The 24,925-nt window shown below is 35.2% G+C and overlaps 3 protein-coding genes across 3 annotated transcripts; 2 read left to right on the top strand and 1 right to left on the bottom strand.

Moving 5' to 3' along the window:
* Positions 1 to 1,132: 1,132 nt before the first annotated feature.
* Positions 1,133 to 7,508, bottom strand: LOC121797124 (preprotein translocase subunit SCY2, chloroplastic-like). Its single transcript, XM_042195854.1, has 13 exons — positions 7,348 to 7,508; positions 6,567 to 7,082; positions 6,379 to 6,467; positions 5,755 to 5,834; positions 5,540 to 5,629; positions 5,176 to 5,267; positions 4,737 to 4,820; positions 3,961 to 4,102; positions 2,674 to 2,790; positions 2,279 to 2,408; positions 2,060 to 2,183; positions 1,874 to 1,980; positions 1,133 to 1,601 (listed from the first exon to the last, which is right to left on the bottom strand). The coding sequence occupies exons 1-13, from the start codon at positions 7,391 to 7,393 to the stop codon at positions 1,512 to 1,514; spliced, it is 1,707 nt and encodes a 568-aa protein (XP_042051788.1). The 5' UTR covers positions 7,394 to 7,508; the 3' UTR covers positions 1,133 to 1,511.
* An 8,656-nt stretch (positions 7,509 to 16,164) lies between these two features.
* LOC121794014 lies at positions 16,165 to 18,484 on the top strand. Its single transcript, XM_042192025.1, has 5 exons — positions 16,165 to 16,299; positions 17,086 to 17,454; positions 17,524 to 17,601; positions 17,688 to 17,759; positions 18,124 to 18,484. Exons 1-5 carry the CDS (start codon positions 16,243 to 16,245, stop codon positions 18,331 to 18,333), a joined length of 786 nt encoding a protein of 261 aa, XP_042047959.1. The 5' UTR covers positions 16,165 to 16,242; the 3' UTR covers positions 18,334 to 18,484.
* A 4,242-nt stretch (positions 18,485 to 22,726) lies between these two features.
* LOC121794436 (cyclin-U4-1-like) lies at positions 22,727 to 24,737 on the top strand. Its single transcript, XM_042192595.1, has 3 exons — positions 22,727 to 23,021; positions 23,687 to 24,135; positions 24,227 to 24,737. The coding sequence occupies exons 2-3, from the start codon at positions 23,738 to 23,740 to the stop codon at positions 24,483 to 24,485; spliced, it is 657 nt and encodes a 218-aa protein (XP_042048529.1). The 5' UTR covers positions 22,727 to 23,021; positions 23,687 to 23,737; the 3' UTR covers positions 24,486 to 24,737.
* The last annotated feature ends 188 nt before the right edge of the window (positions 24,738 to 24,925 follow it).

Genomic DNA, 24,925 nt, shown 5'->3' with positions numbered 1-24,925 from the left:
TTTCTTTTTGTTGCAATCTAATGACGGCAAAATTAATATTAATCAATCAATTTCATGTCTTAATATGCGCTGACAAAATTAGCGTTTGAGATTTCCTAACACGTGCTGTGTCTATCTTAAGCAATAATTATTATCAAAGCAGACAACATGCATGCACTCCATATGGGGTTTATATTTCTCCAACCACTAAAAATATTTCAATTGTATTTATGTAAAACGTAAATTGAATTTGATAGTGATTTTTTTTTGTGAAGTAGTGTCCAAAAATAAAATATGCATATCTTGCAGATTTACTTCGTTAAGGCTTATGGCAGATGAGGTGTTGATTAGGGTTAATTTGAGATTTCCTAATTCGTGTTGTTTGAGCAATTCTCATTTCTCAGTGTGTACTGAATATAAAAAATACTTAATATTGAGAAAAATCTCATTTATATTTGACCTTCTAAGACAAGAATCCTAATTGCTTATAACGAAATACTGTACTGAATTATGCTCGAGAAAAATCTCAATGTGCGAACCTTACAGATTCACATGTAGCTGTAGTGTTCTTTTGTAATTTTGTGAAAGTATTTATCAAATGTGAATTAAGCTTTAAATGCTACCCTAATTACATAAACTTCTGCTTAGATTAATTCTTCTGTCATAAAACCTTATTAAAATAAGGTCTTCTACACATGTTAAAAAACCTTATTTCAAAACATAATTGGCGCATCATGTCCCTATCATACACTCCATGCAATATAGTACTTACTTATTTATGATCTAGTTTTAATAAAATTTTAACTATACCTAAAATATCTCGTATATCTGTTACCACTATTTACATGTAGGGGTGTGATCAAATCAATAAGTGAAATTTTGTCAAAAATCAAAGCAAATCTCAGTCATTGGATCTTGTGATGTAACCGTTAAATTAATGTCACATGTCATCTAATAATTTAGATTGTGTAGTATAATAATGTCGCTCGGCTAATAATGTAACGCATTTTAGTCTAATAATGTAGATTGTGTAGTCTAATAATGTACCGCTTTTAGTGTAATAATAATGTAGCTCGGATATTATTATCACAACTATTCGATCTAAGGATCCAATGGCTGAGATTTGCTTTGATATTTGACAGGATTTCACTTATTGACCATAGTGCAACCCTTTACATGTATGTTAATTATTTACATTCAGTAATTTTATGTGCATCGCACATTTAGTGTTGTAAAAATCATGCGACTCTAACAAGCTTTTTTTTCTCCACAGCTGTTGTACATCTACATATCCAATACATATCTGTAGACTCTCAAATCGAAGCTACAGTTCTAAATCAATACAATGCATCTCCCAAACTTGCTACCTTGTTCAAAAACTGACCTGCCATTCTCTGGTGATTGCTTGCTGCAACGAGAGTACTCAATTTAACCGTTGATTCTAATCTCGTTGAAACAGCAGATCTCGCCATCCATTTATGCATTCAAGAATTTTTCAACATCACAAGGCCTCCTTCTCCTTAACTTGATAATCATAGTCCATAGCGCTGCAATGCCTTAGCAAGACTCGGCATTACATTGTATGCTTGGTAGGATCTTCGCAGTTCAATGATCGAACCCACCTGGAGATACCATGTCGAAGAACATCAACTATCTATTTTGTTGCAAACACTAATTAACCCATCTACTTTTCCGAATTGTTAAACTTAGGTCTTTGTTTCTCGTGTCGTACAAGGACCCAATTTCAACATAAATATACCTAAGGGGACTTCAGATTTTACACCAACTAATTCAAAAGTAAGAGGTCCTAAATATGCATTTGCCAAAGTTCAGAGAAAGATTAAGAACATCTATTTACCAGCAAAGAGAAGTCATCTGAGATATGCATACTTACAATGATGAGAATTGAAGTGAAACCAATCGGAAACCCTTCATTGATACTGCGTAAGTAATGATCTAGAAGGACTGATGTAGTCGCCAAAAGACTTAGCAACACACCACCTGCAATATAATTGACAGAGTACAGTTAAGATGATTAGTAGTAGCATGCACACTGAATAATGTAGTAAAAGCATTTTACCCCAAAAACGTGTTGAAGCTTGGATCTTCGTGAGAAAGTCGACAGTGGCTTTTCCAGGTTTTATATTTGGAACTCTTGCACCCATCTTATTCAAGTAATCAGCAATCTCCTTTGGCACATTGGCCTGAATGAGATTGTAACATTCCGTTATTTAAAAGCCATACAAACAACCTAATATGGAAATTATCATGTGTGGAAAGGTCCTAAAATTTTGCTTACTATGTCGATTATATTAAAGATGAAGACGCAAAATGCATATATCATATAATAAACCCAAGGATCTGCACCGCGCGATGTATCAGGATTCAGGATATCTCTCACGTGTTCCCATAAGCGCGAGCCAAAAACACTGAGAAAAAAACCACATTTAAGTTTTTTTAAAACTTGTAAAAACAGTAAAATGTACATAAGCAGGGAGAGGATAGAACAACAAACATGTATGCGGGCATATTTATGCAATGCATGATGGTCTAATAAGATAATTGCTTGAATCCATGAAATACCCCACATGCTAACATGAAGTATCAACAAAAATCTTAGACACCTCTTTCTAATTGAATTGACATACCAAACAAAAAATAGGAGAAACTGTAAGAAATTAGAAGCCACACTACCTTGCAATCAAGCTGGGAAATGCCAGAAAATATGAAGTAGTAAGTACAGGTTGCATCCCGGCAGGATTTATGTTGAACGGAAGATAAGGCTCAACTTCGGTTATAGGAGAATCTTCTCTGCAAAGAGAAGGAAGAAAAATAAAAAAACTGGTCCAGTTAGTAGCCAGAACTTTTTCAGAATATATAGGATTCAAACTAAACCCATTCTCTATATCACTGTATTGTGTGTTTCATTTGTTTTACATGAAATAAAACTAAATAAAATAATGGATAGCAATGTTGAGTAGCTGTAGCTCTGCCATAAACAGATAAAATAAGGAAATAGAAAGCAAAAGAATTGTCACCAACAGATTTTCGGTTCATCTTAAGTTTGGGACATTGGTCAGGTGACTCGGGTCAGGCATCAAGATTTGTTTGCGGCATTAAATATTCAATCATATTTTCTATTTTATTAATGGAATGTATTCCAAAGAATATATAGTTTATATTTAATTTATGAATTTTTATTGACCAATGGGAGAGCGTCTCGTGGCAATGAAACTTGGAGAAGAAGAACCATTGAAAATTGTGCCAACTAAGCACCAAATGTCATATAAGCCCTAAAGGCCCATGACATGGTGGGCCAAAGCCCACAAGCCCCCACTCTTATGCGTCTATAAATAGGGGTGTTGGGGTGAGCATAAATGATAAGTGAAGGGGGTGAAATATTGAAGAAGGAATCCTCTACAAGTTTTCTCTAATACTCAACCTTATTCTCCAATTGAAGGGGGAGCTCTATACCTAATACTCAAGTATTTTCTCCAACATCCAAGGCATTCTTCGTGCAAATCATCACATTATTCATTTAAGTCTTCTCAAAATCATATAAAGAAATAAAGAATGATGTTCAACAAGGAAGTAAGGTGAAAACCATCTATATTATTCTAACTAAACCAAATCCAAAGCTCAATCAGGAAACAAGACAAAAGTTCTCTTGATAGACGTTGTGAAATCCAAAATATTTGAAGATCATCAATGTGTTGTTGATCAACTCTAGCGTTCAGTCCGGAAACAAGATAGTCCTATTAATTGATGTAGTCAAATTCAAGCATCTCAGCAAGTATTCGAAGATCGTCCAAGAAGCAAATTGAAGGGAAGAATCAGATGACAGATAGAGATCGAACTAGCACACATTTTTTATCAAAACAATATTGATCTGTCTCCAATTTCTTGTTTATTAAATTAAATACAATATTTTGTGTTACAACCCAAATCAAGACTTATTCTCTGAAAAAACACAATAGTTACCTGGTGGCGGAAGCAAGCTTGAAACCATAATATTGTAACTTGATCTTTCGGTAGCTCTCAGTTACAGCAACTGCCCACATTGTAACTATGGTGAAGACACCTAATAGTGCAAGGACATATGGCCACCAGCTCACAGAACTTCCTGCAGTTGAGTAGTAAGCCCCAAAATGTAATCACCGTTATCAACTTAAGTTGCATCAGCTAGTAACATATACTATAAATATATATGTGTGTGTGTGTCACCCCAAATGATTTGATCTCCTAAGGGCCCGTTCGGTTTGAAAGATTTTATCTCATGATTGAATATGTATTATGTTTGGTTCATGAGATTGAATCTCATAACTTAATCCTAGATGGATAATCATATGATAATGAGTCATAGTCATCCCCCTCTAACTAAAATAATCTCACAACTTAATCCTAGATGGATAATCATATGATAATGAGTCATAGTCATCCCCTCCAACTAAAATAATCTCACAACTTAATCCTAGATGGATAATCATATGATAATGAGTCATAGTCATCCCCTCACAACTTAATCCTAGATGGATAATCATATGATAATGAGTCATAGCAACCAAACGGCACCTAAGTATATATCTTTAGTCTTTCACAAGAAAATTTAAGAGAATTCTTGAACTAAGACGAAACAAAACAGGAAAGACTCACGGAAAGACGTGTCATATGATAATACCAGATAACTAGAGAGAGAAACCAAAACGTAATGAACTGAGAGCATTATAGATCTTAGTGATTTTGTTCTCCAGGCTCACCTGAGAGCTGAGCCAACATCTTGTACAATGTATCAGTGTAACCAGTCAGGATGTTGACACAGATAATTAAAGATGATCCTTGACCTGGCCATATATAGCAGGTTATAAAATCAGTGAAACATAATTTTAAGCCATGTAAATATTTAATTTCTGAACTACTCTAAGAAATCAGAACATATTGTGTCTGCATCATGATACTATAATGCGCTTCACTATTAGTTATTGGGTTTCTTTTATTTCTTTATGGTTTTAGGTCAAAGGACTTTTACGTGTCATTAGATGATTTATGCCTAAAGAACTCCACAAATGAAAAAGTGCATTCAAAATTTCAAATAACAGACGAAGAGAAGATACTTAAATAGAAATAGTAGAAAACATAATGAATTGCATGATGCAGATATCCAAAATGTATTAATGCATCATAAAGGAACATAAATACCAAATCCGGACTCTGATATCTTGTCAGATATCCAACCCATGGTCATCGCACCACACACCAGAAATAAAGTTGTGATCATCACATGCTTTACCCTGCATATTTTTGGTCAGAGTAAATCCCATCACTTCAAGGACAAGGAAAAAAGTTGTGCTAGTGTCAACACAACTTGTAAGACTGATTACAGCATGAAGTGATCAGTCAGGAGTATCATATGATGGTGATATGTCACCTTTTTGAGATTTTTTAAAGATAAATTCCATTTAGAGGTAAACACTGAGTTTCATTATATCATGGTTTTAGCAAATCTAAGTTATATTGCGAATATAGAGCTCAAGAACATGAAAATGTCTTCTCTCATGATTACCTGTGGCTAGCTGCATATATAGAATAGGGAAGTGAATAACAAGAAAGAATAAAAGCCTGTATGAGAGCAAATCCTAGTGAAATCCACCATCTGAAAAATAGATCAGAAACAAGTAAACACTCAAATTATTTAGTGGAAATTAAAATATGTTCTGAAACCAACAAAATATTTCACAAGGGCTTGTCTCACTGCTTGAGATGAATAACTAGACACACATATATCTCTTGATCTTCTCATTAGCATCTAAGCCTTCTTTCCGAAGCTTCACTAAGGGAGGGAGAAGGACACATAAGATCTGAACCAAAATTACTGAAGTTAGCATGATATAAGAGATAGATCAAAGTGAGGCGGTGACATAACATTGTGACAACGCTAAAAATAATTAGATCCATACAAAGGAGCCAATATGACGTTAGCTATTCCACCTCTTTATAAAAACTGATCTGTAAATTTAAAGGTCGCAGATTTTTTTTATCAACATGTTCCTCAAGTTATCATGGATTCTAGGAGAGCCATCTTTTCCTCTGTAACAAAGGAGCCAGCTTGGAAAATATGTATTTTTTTACATGCATAGTAATGAGAAAATATTCTTGCAAGTTTTCAAAATCTTGGGATTGGGCATGACAGTTATCTACCAAAAGGTGACATCTTTGCAACATTGACTATGTAAGGTTTCTCTGCAAATAAATGAGGGTAGGAAAGATTTTGTGTATATAGTGAACTATCTGACAGAGCACAGAGACTCTGCAAATGTTACAAGATCATTTTTAAGGTGGACGTTATCTAGCAATTCATAGGCTTATGTTTTCACTTAACAGTGAGTACTTCTAAATGTTAACCTGCATAAGGATAGATGCCGCTATTTGAGGACTAAGCCCGAGCTGAAAAAGAGAAAGCTCAAGTTCCGGTGTGAGATTACCAAGCTCCTCTGCAAATAGTGAAATCACAACTAATGTTATAAAATCCGACAAGATTGATCACGTCAATATTCAACTGTCTGAAACTAAGAAGGCGGTATTCTTCTCACCAGTAGAACCAGAGAGAAAATTGAGATAATTTTCAGGCATCAACCTCCTGTCGAATCCTGGTAAGGGAATAAAGTAGCCAAGACGACTCACAAATAACAAGACAGCAGTCACAAACAGCCTTGTCCGTATTTCACTCTTAAAAAAGGATTCCAAAGCATTGTTAAGGATTGCACCAAACCGTGAAAAATTCAAAAACCGATTCCTGAATGGCTCGGTCTTCAGATCCAAGGCTACTGAATTTTCGAAACCGTTCACATTCAAAGCACTTTCGCAGCTCCCTGATGTATCAGTAAACTGTTCATAATTTATTGGATCCGCGGAAGCAGCTCGAAGAATTGCTGAATTCTGCCGAAAACAATCCAATGACAAAAACCCTTTGTTTTCTTTAAGCAACACATGATCTCTTGACGAACAAAACCGTTTTCTGCTTAGTTGCGGAGATACTGGTTTAGCACATATACGGTTTCCGAATAATCTTGTGTTGTGAAATTGGGAATTGCACGACGAATTCCCAGCTGCAAAAAGCATTTAAACAACAAATTAACTACAAACAAAGCGCTGAGGGAGAGCATAACAACATTCAATAATAAAACCGAGCACCATATAAAAAAATATAAATATTGCTAAGCAAAGGGCCAAGAACACCATGAGTCCGCAATAAACTATATCAGCAAACACAGTTAAAGTAGCAGTATAAGCAAATTATTCGTCCAGTATTTGCAGCCCCTTATTTGTCATATAAATTTTTAAAAAAATACAATCTTGGAAAATAGAATTAACCTTGAACGTAGAAATGAGGTTGAGTTCTAAGAAGTGTGGCTTCCATGGAGCTGGCAAACTTTTGGAATTGGAAGAAATCGAAGAAATCGGCTACTTATCTGTTCAAGTAATCCGATGCTTCTGGAGTACGTGCTCCCCAAAATAAAAAAGGTTCAAAATTGGAAAATGGAATTAGCAGTGAAGCGACATCGTTCTGCTCGCGGGGGTTTTAGGGTTTTAGTTTTCTTTTTCTATTTAGGTAAATATTAAATCGTGAACAAAAATGCAAATTATATAAATTTATTTAGCTTGCACGTCTTATGACTCTTATCACACGATTAAGTTTGTATAGTAGTGTCAATTAATTTGATAACGCAAGTACATATTGTATCATAATGAACATGGAGATTCTACATATACAATACTATAAAATAATGTAAGTACGTATTGGATTATAATTAGATAGGCGGTAAAAATTTGGATTTAAATAAGTTTCTTTAGTAAGAGATGGACTTATGTGAGTGAGTATATGCTCATAAAATGTGGATAAATCAGGCACAGATATTAATTGACACTTTTTATGATAATTTTATAAACGAAAAATATCTTGCTTTAATTGATCAAAAGTGCAGCTTTTATTTTTATCGGAAATTTGAAGGGGACGTGTGAAATACTAAGATCACTATGGGAGATAGAGAAGACTGGGGGCTTCACTATATAGTTCAAGCAAACTATCAGCACTTCTTCATTTCTAAACCCAACTCTTTTTTAGGAAAATTGTTGGATCAAGTTTAAGTCAATTTCTGATAAGTCTGCAACGTTCAAAATAGTCAATTACTAATATAGATTCGACAATGGATCAGATACGCACAACACTATATTTTTTGGTCATAGGAATGATTAAGAAAACTGTCAAAGTTATTTACCAAAGTTAGATGATTTTTTGGGTAATTTGTCCTTTTATTATAACTCATAAGTATTGTTGCTTGTTGCTTCGCCCCATTTCATGTCTTCTATAATTCAAGTTGGCATTCCAAAATAGGGTTATAGCCATGTGCAATACCTTATATTTTGCAACTTGCACATTTACTGTCCCCTTTAATTAACAATATCAATGCATTGTTAGAATAATTGAGTGAAAAATTACATAAAACTCTTTATGATGATTAACCAAGAACGATGGAGAAGGAGCATAAACTGTAGAGCGGAAGTGTACATTGATTCATCTAGAATTGAACGGTGGAATTGTTTTGCAGCGGCTATAGATCTTCCAAACTATCAGAGACATTCTTCGCATTCTTCCCAATAGTCTGCCGAGATAATACAGAGATATTGAATGTTCTTCTGACATCCGGGGACCATAACCCTAATTTTATATGTATATAAATATAAATATAAGACCCTTTATTTTCTATTCGGTTCCTCTTCAAATAGAAAATCACATACGGTATCTACACTTATTTACATAACAAATAAATACGATTTTAGTCCAATCTTAATATTTATTGGATCACTTTAATTGGGCAACTGGAAGATAGTCATACACATTAAATTAGTCACGTGCAAGTCCACATTTCTAACATGCATATCTCTAAATTTTGATATAATATCAGAAATGGAATGAGTTTTAACTTTTTTGGGTTTCAAACACCCTCCAATCATGAAGGGTATCATCAAATTCTTTCACCTTATATGCATGGCTCTCCTCCCCTTAATTTATTTATGTTAGTGTTTTTTATCTTTCATTCTCATTAATTTACTCCATCTAATGCAGGTGCATGTCTTTTGAGATTGAATTATTCCACCCTTTTATGGAATAATGCAAGCTAAAAACTGCTTGAGCATTATATATTTATATATATGTAAGATGTAAGATTTCTGGGAAAAACACAACAATTTTGTGGATCGAATGTGGAAAACTTTGATTCGAACAATGTGTGCATCTATCTCTCCAATATTTTATTGCAAATTTGTGTAGACAGCTAAGCTCTAATAAACTGATAACATCTTCTTATTGTTTCGAATTAACAAGATGTAATCAACCTAAAGCACAAAGAAAAATACTATCATTGTAGATCCATCGGTATAACCGTTATGCTCTAATCAACTGAACCTCTATAATTTACTTGCAATGATGTGTATCTGCTATAGAATTTCAATCGAATGAACACAAATAAATTTACTTTCTCACAATATTTAAGAATTTGTTTTTTGAATTAATTTTATTGGAAATTTTATGATAATATGTTTGGTAGGGTAGATAAGTCATTTCGGAATAGAATTCTACGGTGTGCAGTGTATAAACTAAATTGTAAGTGCGATTAATAACTGGCCATGGGTGCGTGAAATCCCGATATCCTTGTCGTGAAATCTTCAGATTGAAAAAGTGCAGGATACTACTGAAGCCAGGTCTGGAAAAGGAAATCCAACTTGGATTCGTACACACACACACGCACACTGAATCTATATATATATATACATACACACGTGACATGTGAGTGTGAATATAATCATATATGCCCTATTTATTTGAGCAGGATTTCGTTCTGAATATATAGATATGCAGTCAGAAAATATTTCAATATTCGACGAGTGGAAATCCGAAGACTATCCATAATCATGCATGCATATTGTTGAAATGGTCCAAACAACAATTTTTTGGTCAAGTGGTGAAGATAGAATTTGTGGGAGGAGACAACTGTGGGCCCTCCACCTCTAGGTTCTAATTCATTTAATAGAGTTTTCAAAAAATGTGCATGTGAAATTATGAGAATTAATGCACAATTAATTAATAAAGTATGAGAGTGAGAAAATGGAAGTTAAATTAGTATATATAAATAGTGAGATCCATATTATTATTAATGTTTAATGAGTTGTGATGGTGAATTATAGTGGTATAAGTTGTAAATAAATTAATGTATATAAATAATAAGACGGAAATGGAAAGTGCATATATTTTTATGGGACGGAAAGAGTAATATATCTTGATAGCACCCGAATCAAATTTAGCTAAACCGGAAAAGACCCATATTACCATGATTCAAATTTCAAAATATGATATAACGAAACATATTTGTATAAAAACGGTAAAGTCGATCGTTGCGTCTCAATAGTTGTGTGACTAAAATTAATAGAACAAGTATTGTACTAATTATAGAATATTTTATAATTCATTCGTCCGATAAGAATAGCATATTGATTTTGGAATGACATGAGTTTTAATACATAATTGATAAAATATGAGAGATATAGAAAAAAAAAAGTGATTGAAGTATGTGAAAATGAGACACGCCTCACTAGGAAAAAAGGTCACAAAAATAAAATATTAGGAGTAATTTTTATAGGACAGACTAAAATAATAATAAAAATTTAGTCTATGTCTATGAGTCGGAGTGAGTATGTGATAACTAATGGTATATATTTATACAAGAGAAATGTGGTTACTCATGTTATATCAATCTAAAATAAAAAAAAAAATAGTTACTATTTCATTCCACCAACATAACACACCAGATGCTATAGAATATTAGTCCACGATGAAAGATGAGATACTCGGAGTGACCATGACACAATTCACAAATGGATCATCAATTAGGAAAAGAAACGGATTAGATAGGTGACACCATAGTGGGTCTATGTATAAATATGGATGGCTATAATCCCAAGAGTTAGGAAAAGTGCAAAATGTATCCATATATATTTATATATAGTGAGAGAGAAAGTGGTGAGTATTTGTGGAAAGCAATGAAATACATCCAAAACCAAGTAGGAGACAAAGGTGGGGAGGGTGAAGCACCACCACAAGTAATTGCTAATCCATTTCATTACCGCCGTGGCAAGATGAGTCTCACCACTCAAGATCGTCTCAAGCATCAATTCCTGTCTTTATGGGCATGAACTGATGCACAAAATAATACTACTATTCGCTACATCCCACAAAAATATACACTTTTGGTTGGGCACATATTTTAATACACAATTAGTAAAGTAAGAGAGAAAAAAATAATAATTAAATATTATTAGTAGAGAATGAGTCACACCTTATTAGAGAAAAATTAGTTTACAAAATTAGAAAGCGAATACTCTTATAAGATGGAATAAACAAGAAAGAGTGTCTTCTCGTCAATCTAAAGTTCACTACTTTAAACGACTCCTAGTAATTATTTATTTAGTTTGTGAAGTACTATGTGGTATAATATCTAATGTGATCTTCCATTTTTTAGAAATATCTCAGAATTATCTAACTTTTGATGTAATATTGCTGAAAATCATTTTTCACTATTTCGTGAATATTTTGCCCGTTTGGTAAAAAGAACATGAAATAGTAGAAAAGTCATTTCAGCGATATTACATCAAATACTAAAGCTGCGTGAAGACCCGCATCTAATATTATCGGATGGTTAAGGGGCAAATTTGTAGTTTCTTAATTGTAAAGTACAATTATGTCTCATAGGTTAAAAATACCAAGAAATAGTGGAAACTGGAAAAGGCATTAATAGGGACCATATTTAGTATTACTACATAGTTCAGAAACTAGATTTTTAGTTCTCTTTTTGAAATATTGTGTTGATTCACCTATAATGTGAAGAAAAAGAATTGGTGGTATTATAAAATAAAAAATGTTACTACATTAAAATCAATGTGTTCACAGTAAAAGTAACTATACTCGAAAAATTAAAATGAAATTTTCGTCTTATGTGATACAATCATACAAACCTAGTGTTGCAATCATCTAGGAATATACATCTATCGTGATTCTCTTGAAAATGTTTCTATATTTTATTTCAAATATAAAATTTAATAATTCTCATTCTATACTACCAAATTAAATCAAGGGTCTTCCTTCATAAAAACTCTCATACGGGTTTGCAATATACATCCTCCAATCTCCATCCTATAAATAAAGATTTTAATAAAATATAGAATAATAGAGATAGAAAAAAAAATTAAAGTATTATTAATGAAAAATATAATTCATCTTATGAGCAAGTAAATTTGTTAGAAATAAAAATAAATCAATTTTATAGGACCAATCAAAATAGGAAAAAAGACTACTACGGATGAAGTATTGGAAGTTGGTCACAATTATATGATTTGATTAAAAATTGCTATGAATCAAGAACTTTTTTGCCACTTTATAGTCTTTTATATTACTATCATTGAATGATACATTAACATAGATCATTAAAACAGACGCTTATGTAGAAATATTGAGCTCGCAAATTTAGGTACATGACATTATGTCATTATCACATTGCGCATATACTATTAATATGATAAATTCAAGCAAAATAGATGCATTGGGCTCGACATTGCACCTTGTAATTTTTTATACTTTGTTAACATGCCTACTAAAACAATACTTACTCGCTCCCGGTCAAGTAGGATTAGTCGGATTACGTCGAAGGCGAGTTTGATACATCTGTGGTCAAACAAAAAAAACAATACTTACTCGCTTTCAATAAAACATGAGTTTGTAATTATGTGTATATAGTATACTTACTCCCTCCTTCCTAGTCTAAGTAGGGTGTTTTCCTTTTTTGGTAGTCGGGATGCTTTTTTTTGCTCAACCTAATTAAGATGTTTCCTCTTTTAAGAATAATCAACTCATTCATCTCTTCTACTTTATCCGCATATCTTTTTTACATTATCATCTCTTCTTCCATGTTTTTTTTGGTACTTTATTCTCCATTTCCCATTCTTACTTTATTCTCTTTTATTTTACAATTTATAATTTAATTAACTAAGACCACTGCCTAAATTCTCATGTCAAAAATAAAAACATTTCAATTAAGACGGGACGGAGGGAGTACTAGATTGTGTTGTTGTACTCCCTCCTTTCTATTGAAATATGCACACTTTCATTTTTTTCATTTGTCTCCGTATTCATTTTTTAACACTATCCCACAACAAATTATAAGAATAGTACATATACATCACAATCTATTAATTACTCACTAAATAATAATGCCTAGGAAGTGGAATTCCTTTCTCCATTCACTAGACGCAAACAATAGTATAGTCAATTCTTGATTCACCCATGATAGAAACATCACTAGATTTCTTAAAATTCATGTGAAAAAAAATTGTGCATGTTTTATGGGAACGAGGGAGTGTTGGATATTTGGATGGGATTATGTTGGTGGGCATATAATAGGCTCGTATCAGCAACATGTTTTTTTAGTTGGTTATACGTGTTGTCATTCTCAACTTCCAAATTCCTGTGATCGTGAAAATGACGAAAAGGGAAAAAAACAAGGAAAAAGATACGAGAAAATAGATTTGACAGCCCCTAAATATAGACCTAGGCAAATTTACAATTATGGTACATGAAAATGGTTAATTTCATAAATGAACCAGTTCTTTTCTTTTACTATTACAAATTTACAACTACTATTACATAGACACACAAAATGTGGTTGAGCTTATTATTTGCTTAACACAACAATAGCAGTAGTAAGAGCATCTCCAACAAGGAGAGGTAAATTAAAGAGGTAGATTATCTATTTACTTTCTAATAAAGTGAAATATATATTTCCAAAAAATAATGCACTCCAAAGGAAAAAGGTACATAGAAAGATAAATTAATAAAATAATAGTATAAAATGTATTAAAAAATATAAAGTGTTTTATCTTCTCAAATACCTTCCCCTTAGAGAATGATTTTTCATGAAAATAAGACAAATTTGGTAGTTATAAGATTTTATATCTCCATTGATGGAGAGGTAAAGATACCTCTTCAGAATGGGAAAAGGTATAATACTTTCTCATATACCCATCCCCTTGGAGAAAGATTTTTTCATAAAAAAAAGGTAAATATAGTAGTTATATGACTTTACCTCTCCATTTACCTCTCCCATTACAGATGCTTTAATAATATTATCTATTAAGTACTTCCAATATTTTACACTTGTAACAAGGGAACACCTGAAATAAGATCTAACAATAGATTTTTATGTAAAGGCGACACAAAGTGGCAAACTAGTTAGGCTTTTGTTGCCACTCTCATCTCCACATTTATAATTGCGCCTAATTTTCCTTCCACTTTGTTTTATGCTTCGTTGGTCACTACGGATGTAGTAATAATCCTTGTGCAGAAACACCCTCAGCCTTCCATTTTCGCGCTCCACGCTGCAGGCGGATGAGGAGGCGAGGACAGTGATCACTAGCCGGCCGCCTCCACGCTGAGCCTCCACTTTAACACTGGTGATGGAGGTGAGCGGTGGTGGGAAACTGCTACTCTGTTTGGTTTTCTTGCCAATTTCCCGAGGCTTGATGTTGCTCGAATATTGTCGCTCTTGTGTGTTGTCCGAGCATATGTCGAAACTTGGATCAATGTAGCTTCCACTTTCACTCCCTAATATCTCTGTGCACATGTCCAAGCCTTTATTGCTTAGTAAGAATATTGATGGATTTGAGGCTGTCTGTTTGAATCCATGTGTAGTAGTGTTTTTGGCATTCTGCAAGAAATCCCAGCACCCGATGGCCTTTGTGCTGCTCATGTTGCTGTCCGGACAACCAGTACTCTGGTTGTCCGGGTGAGCCCATGAAAATTTTGAGATTTGGGATGTTCTCGAGATAGACGACATTTATCGGTCGTTAAAAGGAGAGTTTTGAGAGAAGGAGACGAGAAGAGAATGGGAACAGGGGAGACGCAGGGGAGATTTGCCTATTTTTAGAGGATGAAAACAGAGGATAGACAGAGGTGGTGGGAAATAATTGTGGGAGGGGACGAGGGTGAATATATAGGTGCAAAAAGTGTTGGAATCTTAGTAGCTTTTACTCGGCCACACATATTTTAATTAGGGGATACAACAAACAAGAAAATCCAATAAAATTATGGCCATATTTGTCGCATAAAATTCCACTAAATTGCTTGGTTTATTCTCCACAAAAATAGACATCGATACATTCCATACCAGATAGGCTGACGAGGACAACAGTCAACATTACAAATGAAGCCGATAGCCTAATTTTGATTCGGGACAATTTCATTATAATAATAGTAGTAGTTGATTTAATTACATAGTATTTTGATTCATTTATTCTATCCATTTATAATTTCCAAAACCAACACCTAATTTTGGTGAGATCGTAGTATTAACATATTGCATCAGCATTTTAAATAGGAAAATGATTTTTTGACAATATTGCATCAGCATTTTAAATAGAACTTTGATTTTTTGACATTAAGGCATTACCATAATAATAAGATTTAAATAGAAATTTTACATTATAATTAATTTTAATTAAATTTGTATTTTGGTTAATCTCATTCATTTGTACTGTTTTAATTAAGGTTAATTTCATAACCAACTCTGTACAATAATGATACGAAATTTAAAATCTAGTTTTTTCTCAAGATCTTGGATAGGGATGACATTATTATGGAAAATATATATGGAATAAGAATCATAGCATATGTATTTAGTTTGAACATTTGAAACAAATATTCATATGTATTTACAATATTTTCAAGTAAATAATCATATATTTATATATCAATATAATACAAATATATTGTAATATTCTAATAATATATTATTCATGGGCTTGAGAGTTTTTTTCGTCTAAAAATAATTTGAAACAATGAAAAAGTAGCTCAAACTAAATTATATTAAAATTAATGGATCTTAGATGATATTTTGAAATGTTACATACCAAAATTAAAATTATACTCCATTAAATCAGAAATTAAAAACGATTTAAATTTGATTAGATATGATTGGATTCAAGTAATCATTCTCGTTCGAGCCAAATTGCAGTGTGGGACCCAAATGGACGGCCAGGATTGAACGCACCGCCACTATTCGTTTATTGAGAAACTAAAACACTTGAAAAAAACCAGACCTCCACCACCATACACAAGGGGGTGCTGTTCATTCTGCCCTAGTTTGTGTTTCAAACTGAAGGAGAATGGGTAGAAAGAAAATGACGGTCTCTTTCCAGTTACGTGATGATGCTGCTAAGCAGGTTTAACATTTCTCTTTTCCCCCTTTCTTTCTATGCATGTTAACTTACTATTTTATTCTCTATTTATGCTTCATGCATCATGGTTATTACTTGTTAAGCTATTTTTAATTGGTTAGTTTTTTTTTTATGAACGCTGATGTTTGTTGGTTTGTGGCTTGATGACATTCTGTCCATGTTTGGTGTTTAATTGATGGCCGAAAATGACTTGATTGTTAGAGGATAAGCGTTGTAGTACTCCCTCCGTGTCTCATTAGTGTTGGAGCATTTCTTAAGAAATAAATATTCAATGATTTAAGTAGAGTGAGAATAAAGTAAAATATAGAATGAAATAGGAGAGTTGTGAGAGTATAATAAATTAAGAGATGAGGAGTAATCAAGTAGGAGAGAGTTAGATACTAGACTAAGAGAGAGAATAAAGTAAAAGTAATGAAGTGTGTTTTGTTTTAACAAAAAAATGAAATGACCCAACTTTAATGGGACAAGGAATATGATCCAACACTAACGAGACGGAGGGAGTATGTTTTTTCTCTTGGGGTTCTTGTTCCGCATTTATTTGATGTTTTCATTCTTTGTTATCTATGTCACCACTTTTATCAAGAAAACAAGGCATATTCAGCCAAGTAGGCACAAGAAAGCAAAAGTTTGTAGTTATGTTGCAAATATGGTATTGTTGTAAATGCATGTGTGTGTGTGTGTGTGTATGAGAGAGATTGCATATCTTTGAGAGAGATGGAACATTTGAAAGTTCTCAAACTAGAAGTTGAATGTATTATAATTGTATGGTAGGATAAAGCCTCCAATGCTAGTTCAGAAACAAAAACCGGTGTGGAGAAACTGCTTCCGCAAGCTAAGGAGGCTATGAATGTGGAGAAGAATTCAAGGGCCCGGACTGTGGTTGTGAGACGATCATCTCGTATTAAGAGTTTGACCCCATCTACTAATAGCCCTGAGTTGGAACATGTTCCAGAGCATGTTGATCTTGTTGAAGAGGAAAAGGAACAAGAACCTGAGGTTCAGCCAGTTGGCAATCTGCTTGTTGAAGAGGAACAGGAACAAGAGGTTCAGCCAGGTAGCAATCCTCCAGATGCGCACGGAGGAAGCCTGGAAGAGAAAGTCGACTATCTTGTTGAAGCTGTCGATTATTTGAAGTTTAAGGTTGCATAAGTTTGTTTGAGCTACCAATCTCCATGAATTTCCTTTATTAATGAATCTGGTTGTTGGTAGGTTTGTAAACGAGATGCAATGGCGGTCCCTTCTCCTGATATCAGCTACAAAAGCTTGTACATCAGTTCACAAAAGCAGGCAATGACGGCTTATGGGTTTTTGTTGTTTGATCAATGATGATCGTATATTACCTATGTGGAAGGCTGAATTTTCTTTTGTTGCAGATTCAGATGTTGATAGATGAACAACATAAGCTGGTCAAGAAGCTGGAATTCGCTCGTGGAAAAATTGCAGCAGTAATCTTAAACTATACTCTACTTTATCTTTGTGTTTGCAAGATATGTTTCTTTTGATAATATCTCATATTTATCGAAAATGTGAAACAAAATTACAAAAACAAGATCATGTTTTTTTAGCTTAACTGCCTAACATCCTTGGATTGTGTCTGGCATCTTTGATATACATGTGTTTAATGGAGGAGGCTATTAGTTCATGTAGGAGTATTATTATCATAATATGTACAAATTGGATTTGGATTTGTGTACGTTTTAATCTGTTGGTGCACTATGTCTGTTTACCTTTAGGATTTGAATTGTTTTAGTTTGAAATAGCTAGTGAGTTGTGACTGTGTCTTTTTCCTTACACTGGACATATTGACAGTATGAGGAGATGAAGGTTGCTGTGGGAGGTCAGAAGGAGTTTGTGCTAGTCTCCGAATTGGCTAAAGCTACAGGCGTTGCCACTGCAAGCTTATCACCTAAAGTAGATCAAAAGAGTAGCCCGTCTCCTCCGCCTGAAGCAGTTCAAAAGAGTGGCCTGCCATCTCCCAATGTTCGTAAGCAAAGTGGCCAGAAACGGGCGAGGTGTTGATGCTGCTGCTGGTCGTCGTAAGTAGGACATCTCTTTGTGGTGGTGGATTCTACCTTTATTGGGGTTAGACTTTGTGGTTATTTTGTGTCTAGTAGAAGAGAAGAGTGACTATGAAAACTTGTACTACTAGTATTTTGAACTGTTTCCTTAAGGCTTGTTGCTCATGCCTTTTTATCCACGCTATAGAGAAAATGATAATTTTAGTTGGCATTAAATTAAATCAGCCCATTAGCAAAATTCCCTTGGCACCATTAAATAACATAAAAATGTCAGATAAGTAGTAATTAATTAAAAAAATTGTAGTGTGGCTGCTGGGATTCGAGCCCAGGTTTCCACAGCCACAACGTGGAATTCTTGCCACTAAACTACAACCATTTTATGTTCTGCGTTTCTTTATTACTCCCTCCATCCGTCCTATAGTAGATGTCGCACTCTCTCTTTTAGTTTGTCTCACAAAAGATGTCACTTTTCCTTTTTAGAAAAAGTTTTTTCTCACATTAGTATAAATATATTATTTTCTCTTTTCACTCAACACATAAAACAACACCTCCTAAAATTTCGTGTTAATCCCCAAATGTGATATCTACTATGGGACGGAGTGAGTATCTTCTTAGCAGTTAGCTAGCGGTGTACGTATCATAATTTGTGTGATAAATCTCAAGTCCGATTCAATGAATTGTCATTTACTTTCAAAGTATTGTATGGGTTACTTTGCACGATGAAATTCGCGCTATGAATTTTATATATTATTGGCTTTTACGAAATACTACCCAAAAAAACGAATATAAAAGGCATATTGCACTATGAAGACTATCTAGTATCCTTGTCCCCATTGATTGGTATACCATTTGATAAAACACGAATTTTAAGAAATATACTATTAGAAAGTCGGTGAAAAAGTTAGTAAAGTGTGAGTTATACTTTTATATACAATTAATTTTATATGAATAATAAAATGTGTTTGTAATAAATTAATAAATCGCGAGGTTCATTACTAAAAATTGTAAAAAAGTAAAAGTGTCAATTAACTGGTAAACCAAAAAAAATATGATGCTATCTATTATGGACTCACTTTCGAAATTAATTCGTGACATTCAACCAAAAAAATTAATTACCCCTAAATTTATGAAGTCAAAGTACATTTTTTTCATGGACAGTCTGGTATTACTCAATTATTTATTGCAGTTTCCCTGATAAACTACCATAAAGTGGCAGCTGCTGCGTATTTAACAGACCTAATTATTACTTACTATTTAAGTATTTAATTGTATTGGCATTTACTACCAAGGCATTGCCACCTCTACATGATTTATTATCCCATCGACAGAAGAAGAAACCTGAAAAATTATTCATAGTCAAAATATAATCAATCTCCCTTTGAGATTGTCAGAACTATTAAGACCAGTGGGCGCCGTAAGATCATTCACAATCGTGCTCTTGCCAGCGGCACGGTTGTGGACTCGGCCCCACTTTTTCTGCATGCTCTCTGGTAAGAGCACAACACCCACAGCTGTGCTCTTCCGTAAGGATGAGCACAATTAATTTAAAATTCAATTAAACAATAACATTTCCATAATAATAAAATTCATTAAAAAAACCTAAATAAAATTACAAATGACAAATAAAATAAAAACGACATAATTAAAAGCCTAAAAATTAAAAATTACATAATTAAAATACTAAAAATTAAAAAAATCAATACCCGTTGCCGAATTTCATCCACATGTGGTTGATTAGGTCTTCTTGTAACTGAATGTGGGTTCGGGTATCGCGCATTGTGTGCCTTGTCTCGATCCTCTGGCCAACCGTCGTATGCTCACTTCGGCGTGGGGGAGACCTCGCTGTTGAGCTTCCGGCTTCATCCTCGTAGTAGAAGCTAGCCGCCCTCGGCCCTTCGTCGGCTATAATCATGTTGTGTAAGATAATACACGTGAACATGATGTCGGCGATATTATTCACGTACCACAGTCGAGCCGGGGCCTTCACAATGTTGAATCGGGCTTGAAGAACCTCGAAAACTCTTTCGACGTCTTTCCGCGCGGACTCTTGACGCTGCGCAAAAAGAACCCGTCTCGGGTCTTGCGGGTTGTGGAGCGTCTTCACGAACGTCGACCACCTTGGGTAGATACCATCGGCGAGATAGTAACCCATGTGGTATGTATTTCCGTTGATGGTGAAGTCGATCGCCGCTGCTACACCATTCATCACATCATTGAAGAGTGGTGAAGAATAGAGCACGTTCAAGTCGTTGTTGGCTCCGGCAACGCCGAAATATGCATGTCAAATCCATAGGCGATAGTCGGCGACCGCCTCAAGGATAAGTGTTGGGTCGTCGCCTTTGTGACCACTTAAGTGTTGCCCCCTCCAAGCATTCGGGCAATTCTTCCACCTCCAATGCATGCAGTCAATGCTGCCAAGCATTCCGGGAAAGCCATGGACTGATTCGTGAAGACGAAGCAACTGTTGGCAATCATCGGTGCTGGGTGCCCGAAGCAATTCATCCCCGAAAGCTGAACGAACGCCCTCGCAAAAATTCTTTAGACAAAGGATTCCAGTGGACTCACCGATATGCAAATACTCGTCGAAGATGTCGGTCGTTTGCCCAGTAGCGAGTTGTCGGATGGCACACGTACACTTCTGCAACGGCGTGATACTTTGCCGGCCGGCTGCATTTGGACCTGTTTGGAAGAATCCAACACGTGCGGACAATGTGTTGACAATTCGCATGAACAAGCGCTTTGACATGCGAAAACGGCGCCTGAAGTAATCTGCCAGAAACCGCGGCTGGTCGGCAAAGTAGTCGGCAACGAGCCTTTCGTGGGCTCCCTCCCGGTCACGATGGATGTAGCGGAGATTTGATCTAGTTTGTTGAGGAGGAGGAGCGGGGGTATTCGCCGCGACATATGCTTCGTAAGCGGCACGATGTTGTTCGTAGTATTCTTGTTCTTCGCGCTCCGCTTCCGCCATAATATGGGTGAAATCCATTTGAGGTTTTGCGTGAGGGATGAATGTGTTGATAGTTTGTATGAGAATTATGAATGAGAGATGAATGAGAGATGATTTGATGTGATAAATGGATGATGAATGTGTGTATTTATAGATGATTTTGGGGAAAAAAATAAAAAAATTCAGAAAAACGGGCAAAAAAACGGCCATATTTTTGGGATTTGGAAAATATTTTTTTTAATTTTTTTCATTATTTAAAATTAATTAACGAATTTAAAAAGAAAATATTCAAAGGCAACGGCTATGCCGTTGCCCAATCGTGTGCCGCCACGTCGACTGCTCGCTGGCACGGCGCAGCGGCGGCGAGCCTCGTCCTCGCCGCTGGCACGGACGGCGGCCTTCTTCCCCACCACCGTTGCGGATGCTCTAAAGCCCACCTGATGCATCGGGCGCGTCTTAGGGCGCCCACTGCAGCACCACGCCCTATGCCATTTCCTTCCTCCGTGCCCTATGTATAGTTCGTCGACGATGAACCATTTTTTTCATCCTCCGGCCTATCCTCCGCCCCATTGCGGGGGTAAGGAGGATAATCCGAACGATGCACACATTTTCACTTTTTTTTTTAATTTTTTTTGTATTTTCTTCTATATATATCACCAATTTTTTTACTTTATTTCATACCTTTCACTCCACTCTCTTCCCCATCTCAATTTCTCTCTAAATTCAATAATGAATTCCGATGATTTTCCATATTTCCAAGCATAAAATATAAAAAATAAATACTGACAATAAGATTTGCCTTTATTTGTGGTGTTTTTATATTTATTATTGCTAATTGATATATTTACAAACATAAAAAATAAAAAATAAATATAAAATAGAAGGTAAAATTATAGGGCGGGCTATAGAGCGTCTCATTACAAGAGGAAGGATAGGAGAATAGAATAATGATGTGGCGGAACATAGGGCGCCCTGTAAGGTGGACCATAGGGCGCCCTGTAGGGTGGACCATAGGGCGCCCATTTTGGATGCTCTAAAACAAAGTGACAATTTTATTTATTTCATGATTTGTGTTTTAGTTAGATCATAGCTGTCCCTTTTTAGAGAAGGTTGAGGAGTTACACACATATCTTATTTTAATTATTCCATTTGACGTTTGACCTCTATGTTTACTAACTAGGGTAAGCTAGTAGTCTTACTTTTTTAATGGCTTTAACTCCTACTAATATTCTTAACTTCAGTTTTTTTTAATCCAAAATGAAAAAAGTTCACCGCAAATTTAAACGCATAACATCAAAATAGCCCAGTGTGCAGCAAAATAAGCCCTAAATTGGAAAAGAAAAGGAATTATCCACATAATGAAAAGGGAAGAAAACAAAAAATAAAGAAATTATATATTTACGGGTCCCACGCCGCACCGCAAGCAGATAAATATTTCTACCGACACCAGGCTTCTTCTCTCTCCTCTGTCCTCTCCCGCACAAGCCCACACACTGAGTGTGAAATCCATCTACCATGTCAATTGGGGGCTTTAGTGAGAGAAACTAAAGAAGAGGGAAGTTGGGGGCATTATTTCTCATGTGGAGTGACTTGAAAGATTACCAAAATTAGAGGTGGATATAGCATATTTCTTGCTTCTTCATTGAATGAATCTCCCTTTTTCTGTTGGATAAGTAACTGCTGCATCTGATGTTAGTGAGAAGTAGCTCTGATGACGCAATTCACACCACAAGCATTTTGAGGTAACATTCCTTCTTCTTCTTCTTCTTCTTCTTGTGGGTTCCTGATTTGTTATGATTTAATTTTCGACTCAAGCCTTGGACAATTAGATTTAGTATGCACACCACAGAGCTTGTGATTTTGTGAGTTATGAAAGGTTAGAAATTTAAAAAAAGGCCGCAACTTTGTGTTGGGTTTTTCTTGTCGCTCTTTGCAAATATTGTGATTCTGAGCTGGATCTACTAATGGGATATTGGGATTCTTGCAAAATTAGATAGAAACTAAGTTTAGTAATGCTTAGTCCATGCATGGTAAAATCTAGTAGTATTTCGGTTTAATTGCAGAAATTGACTGTAGACTTAGATGGAAAGTAGAAAATTCGAGACTAAATCTCTGTGCATGTGCAGAATTTTCTTCCATTACTAAAAAAACATAAGTTTGACCTATCTTTTGATTCATAAGAATCCGCATGTAAGATCTTGCATTCTTCCTGTCTTGAAATTCCATTTTGATTCACTTGAACTGGAGCTAGATAGAATTCCTGCTTTACTTTATTGCCACTGCATCACTTCTTGGTTAGTGTTCTTTATTTGCTAGAAGAAATCTTTGTGTTGTGTCCTTGTGATTTGTGAAGGAAATGATATAGTAAGTTGTTTAGTGCTTGATGTTAGTCTATCACCTCTTGCAGCATTGCTTGCAAATCTTTGACATTTAAAACCGAGCATTGCTATAACTGAGGATGGGAGCTTTGTCGTTTGAACCAACAATCTTCTGCCCACTTGATTATGTGACTCTAGGGCTCAAGGACCCCATCGAGGACTACCTGGGAAAGCCCCGGATCCTTTCACTTCTTTCAGTGATTCTGGATAAAACTGTCGACGAAAATGAGATGCTCGTGACATCAGAAGCCAAAGATGTCATAACTGTTTTCCATGGTACGAGAGCGCCTTCTCTGAGCATTCAGCAATACATTGATCGCATTTTTAGGTATTCCAACTGCAGCCCTTCCTGCTTCGTTATTGCACATATATACTTGGACAGATTCATTCAACGGACAAACTTATGCCTGAATTCCCTCAACATCCACCGCCTTCTTATCACCAGTGTAATGGTGGCAGCAAAGTTCATTGATGACGCGTAAGTTCATTTCACTCACTCAAGCTTGAGGAACTGTTCCACCTTTTAAGCTAAATCATTATGTAAAGTAAATGTAAAATGACTTCCACAGATTCTTCAACAATGCATATTATGCTAGAGTGGGAGGCGTCTCCACTAGAGAGTTGAACAAGCTAGAGATGAAGTTTCTCTTTGGAGTGGATTTCCAGCTTCATGTTACCGTGCAGACGTTTAAGAAATATTGCTCGATTCTGAAGCAGGAAGCCTCATGTGGACTCATTGAACGCTCCATCCCCATATGTGGAACGGAAGACAGCTGCACAAGCAGCAATGATGATGGCGCCCTCTGTTCTGGTTCAGTCTCTCGATGAGAAACTTGTACATGCTGATGCACATTCAGCATCGAGGAGACAAGGCTCATTCCACCTGTTAATTGCAGCCTACTGTAACAGATACCCCTATTTGATAAAAATGAGGGCTTGATAGTAGTTTCTGTTGGCACATAGATTTTTCTGGGCTTCCCTCCTTTTTTTCGTGTTGTTTGGTGGTCCCATATATTGTATTCTTCAGTCTTGAAAGTAAAACTGGAACTACGATTCTTTAATTGATAATGTCATTTGATAGATGTTTTCAATTTTGCACATGTGAATACCTCAAGGTTAAGATAAAGAATCCTACTTCCAAATATCACTAGACAACAGCCGATATGATCGAGGTTGAAGGTAACAATTAACAACGATCGAAGGCCATAACCATTGTTGGTCATTTCATCTAGAGATAGATATGGCAAAAGGCACATGTCCTGTACTAA

The sequence above is a fragment of the Salvia splendens genome, chromosome 3 (genome assembly GCF_004379255.2).
Source record: "Salvia splendens isolate huo1 chromosome 3, SspV2, whole genome shotgun sequence".
NCBI classification, from domain to species: Eukaryota; Viridiplantae; Streptophyta; class Magnoliopsida; order Lamiales; family Lamiaceae; genus Salvia; species Salvia splendens.
This window is presented reverse-complemented; position numbering and strand designations above follow the sequence as displayed.

What these genes read in the sequence shown, in the direction of transcription:
- LOC121797124 (XM_042195854.1), bottom strand. Translation starts at nt 7,393, where the DNA reads ATGGAAGCCACACTTCTTAGAACTCAACCTCATTTCTACGTTCAAG. An exon ending in GAGAAGATCAAGAGATATAT is followed by an intron (nt 5,630 to 5,754) that starts GTGTGTCTAGTT and finishes TCTATTTTTCAG; the next exon opens with ATGGTGGATTTCACTAGGAT. An exon ending in AAGCTTGCTTCCGCCACCAG is followed by an intron (nt 2,791 to 3,960) that starts GTAACTATTGTG and finishes TTCTCTTTGCAG; the next exon opens with AGAAGATTCTCCTATAACCG.
- LOC121794014 (XM_042192025.1), top strand. Translation starts at nt 16,243, where the DNA reads ATGGGTAGAAAGAAAATGACGGTCTCTTTCCAGTTACGTGATGATGCT. An exon ending in ACATCAGTTCACAAAAGCAG is followed by an intron (nt 17,602 to 17,687) that starts GCAATGACGGCT and finishes CTTTTGTTGCAG; the next exon opens with ATTCAGATGTTGATAGATGA. An exon ending in CTCGTGGAAAAATTGCAGCA is followed by an intron (nt 17,760 to 18,123) that starts GTAATCTTAAAC and finishes ACATATTGACAG; the next exon opens with TATGAGGAGATGAAGGTTGC.
- LOC121794436 (XM_042192595.1), top strand. Translation starts at nt 23,738, where the DNA reads ATGGGAGCTTTGTCGTTTGAACCAACAATCTTCTGCCCACTTGATTAT. An exon ending in GCAAAGTTCATTGATGACGC is followed by an intron (nt 24,136 to 24,226) that starts GTAAGTTCATTT and finishes TGACTTCCACAG; the next exon opens with ATTCTTCAACAATGCATATT.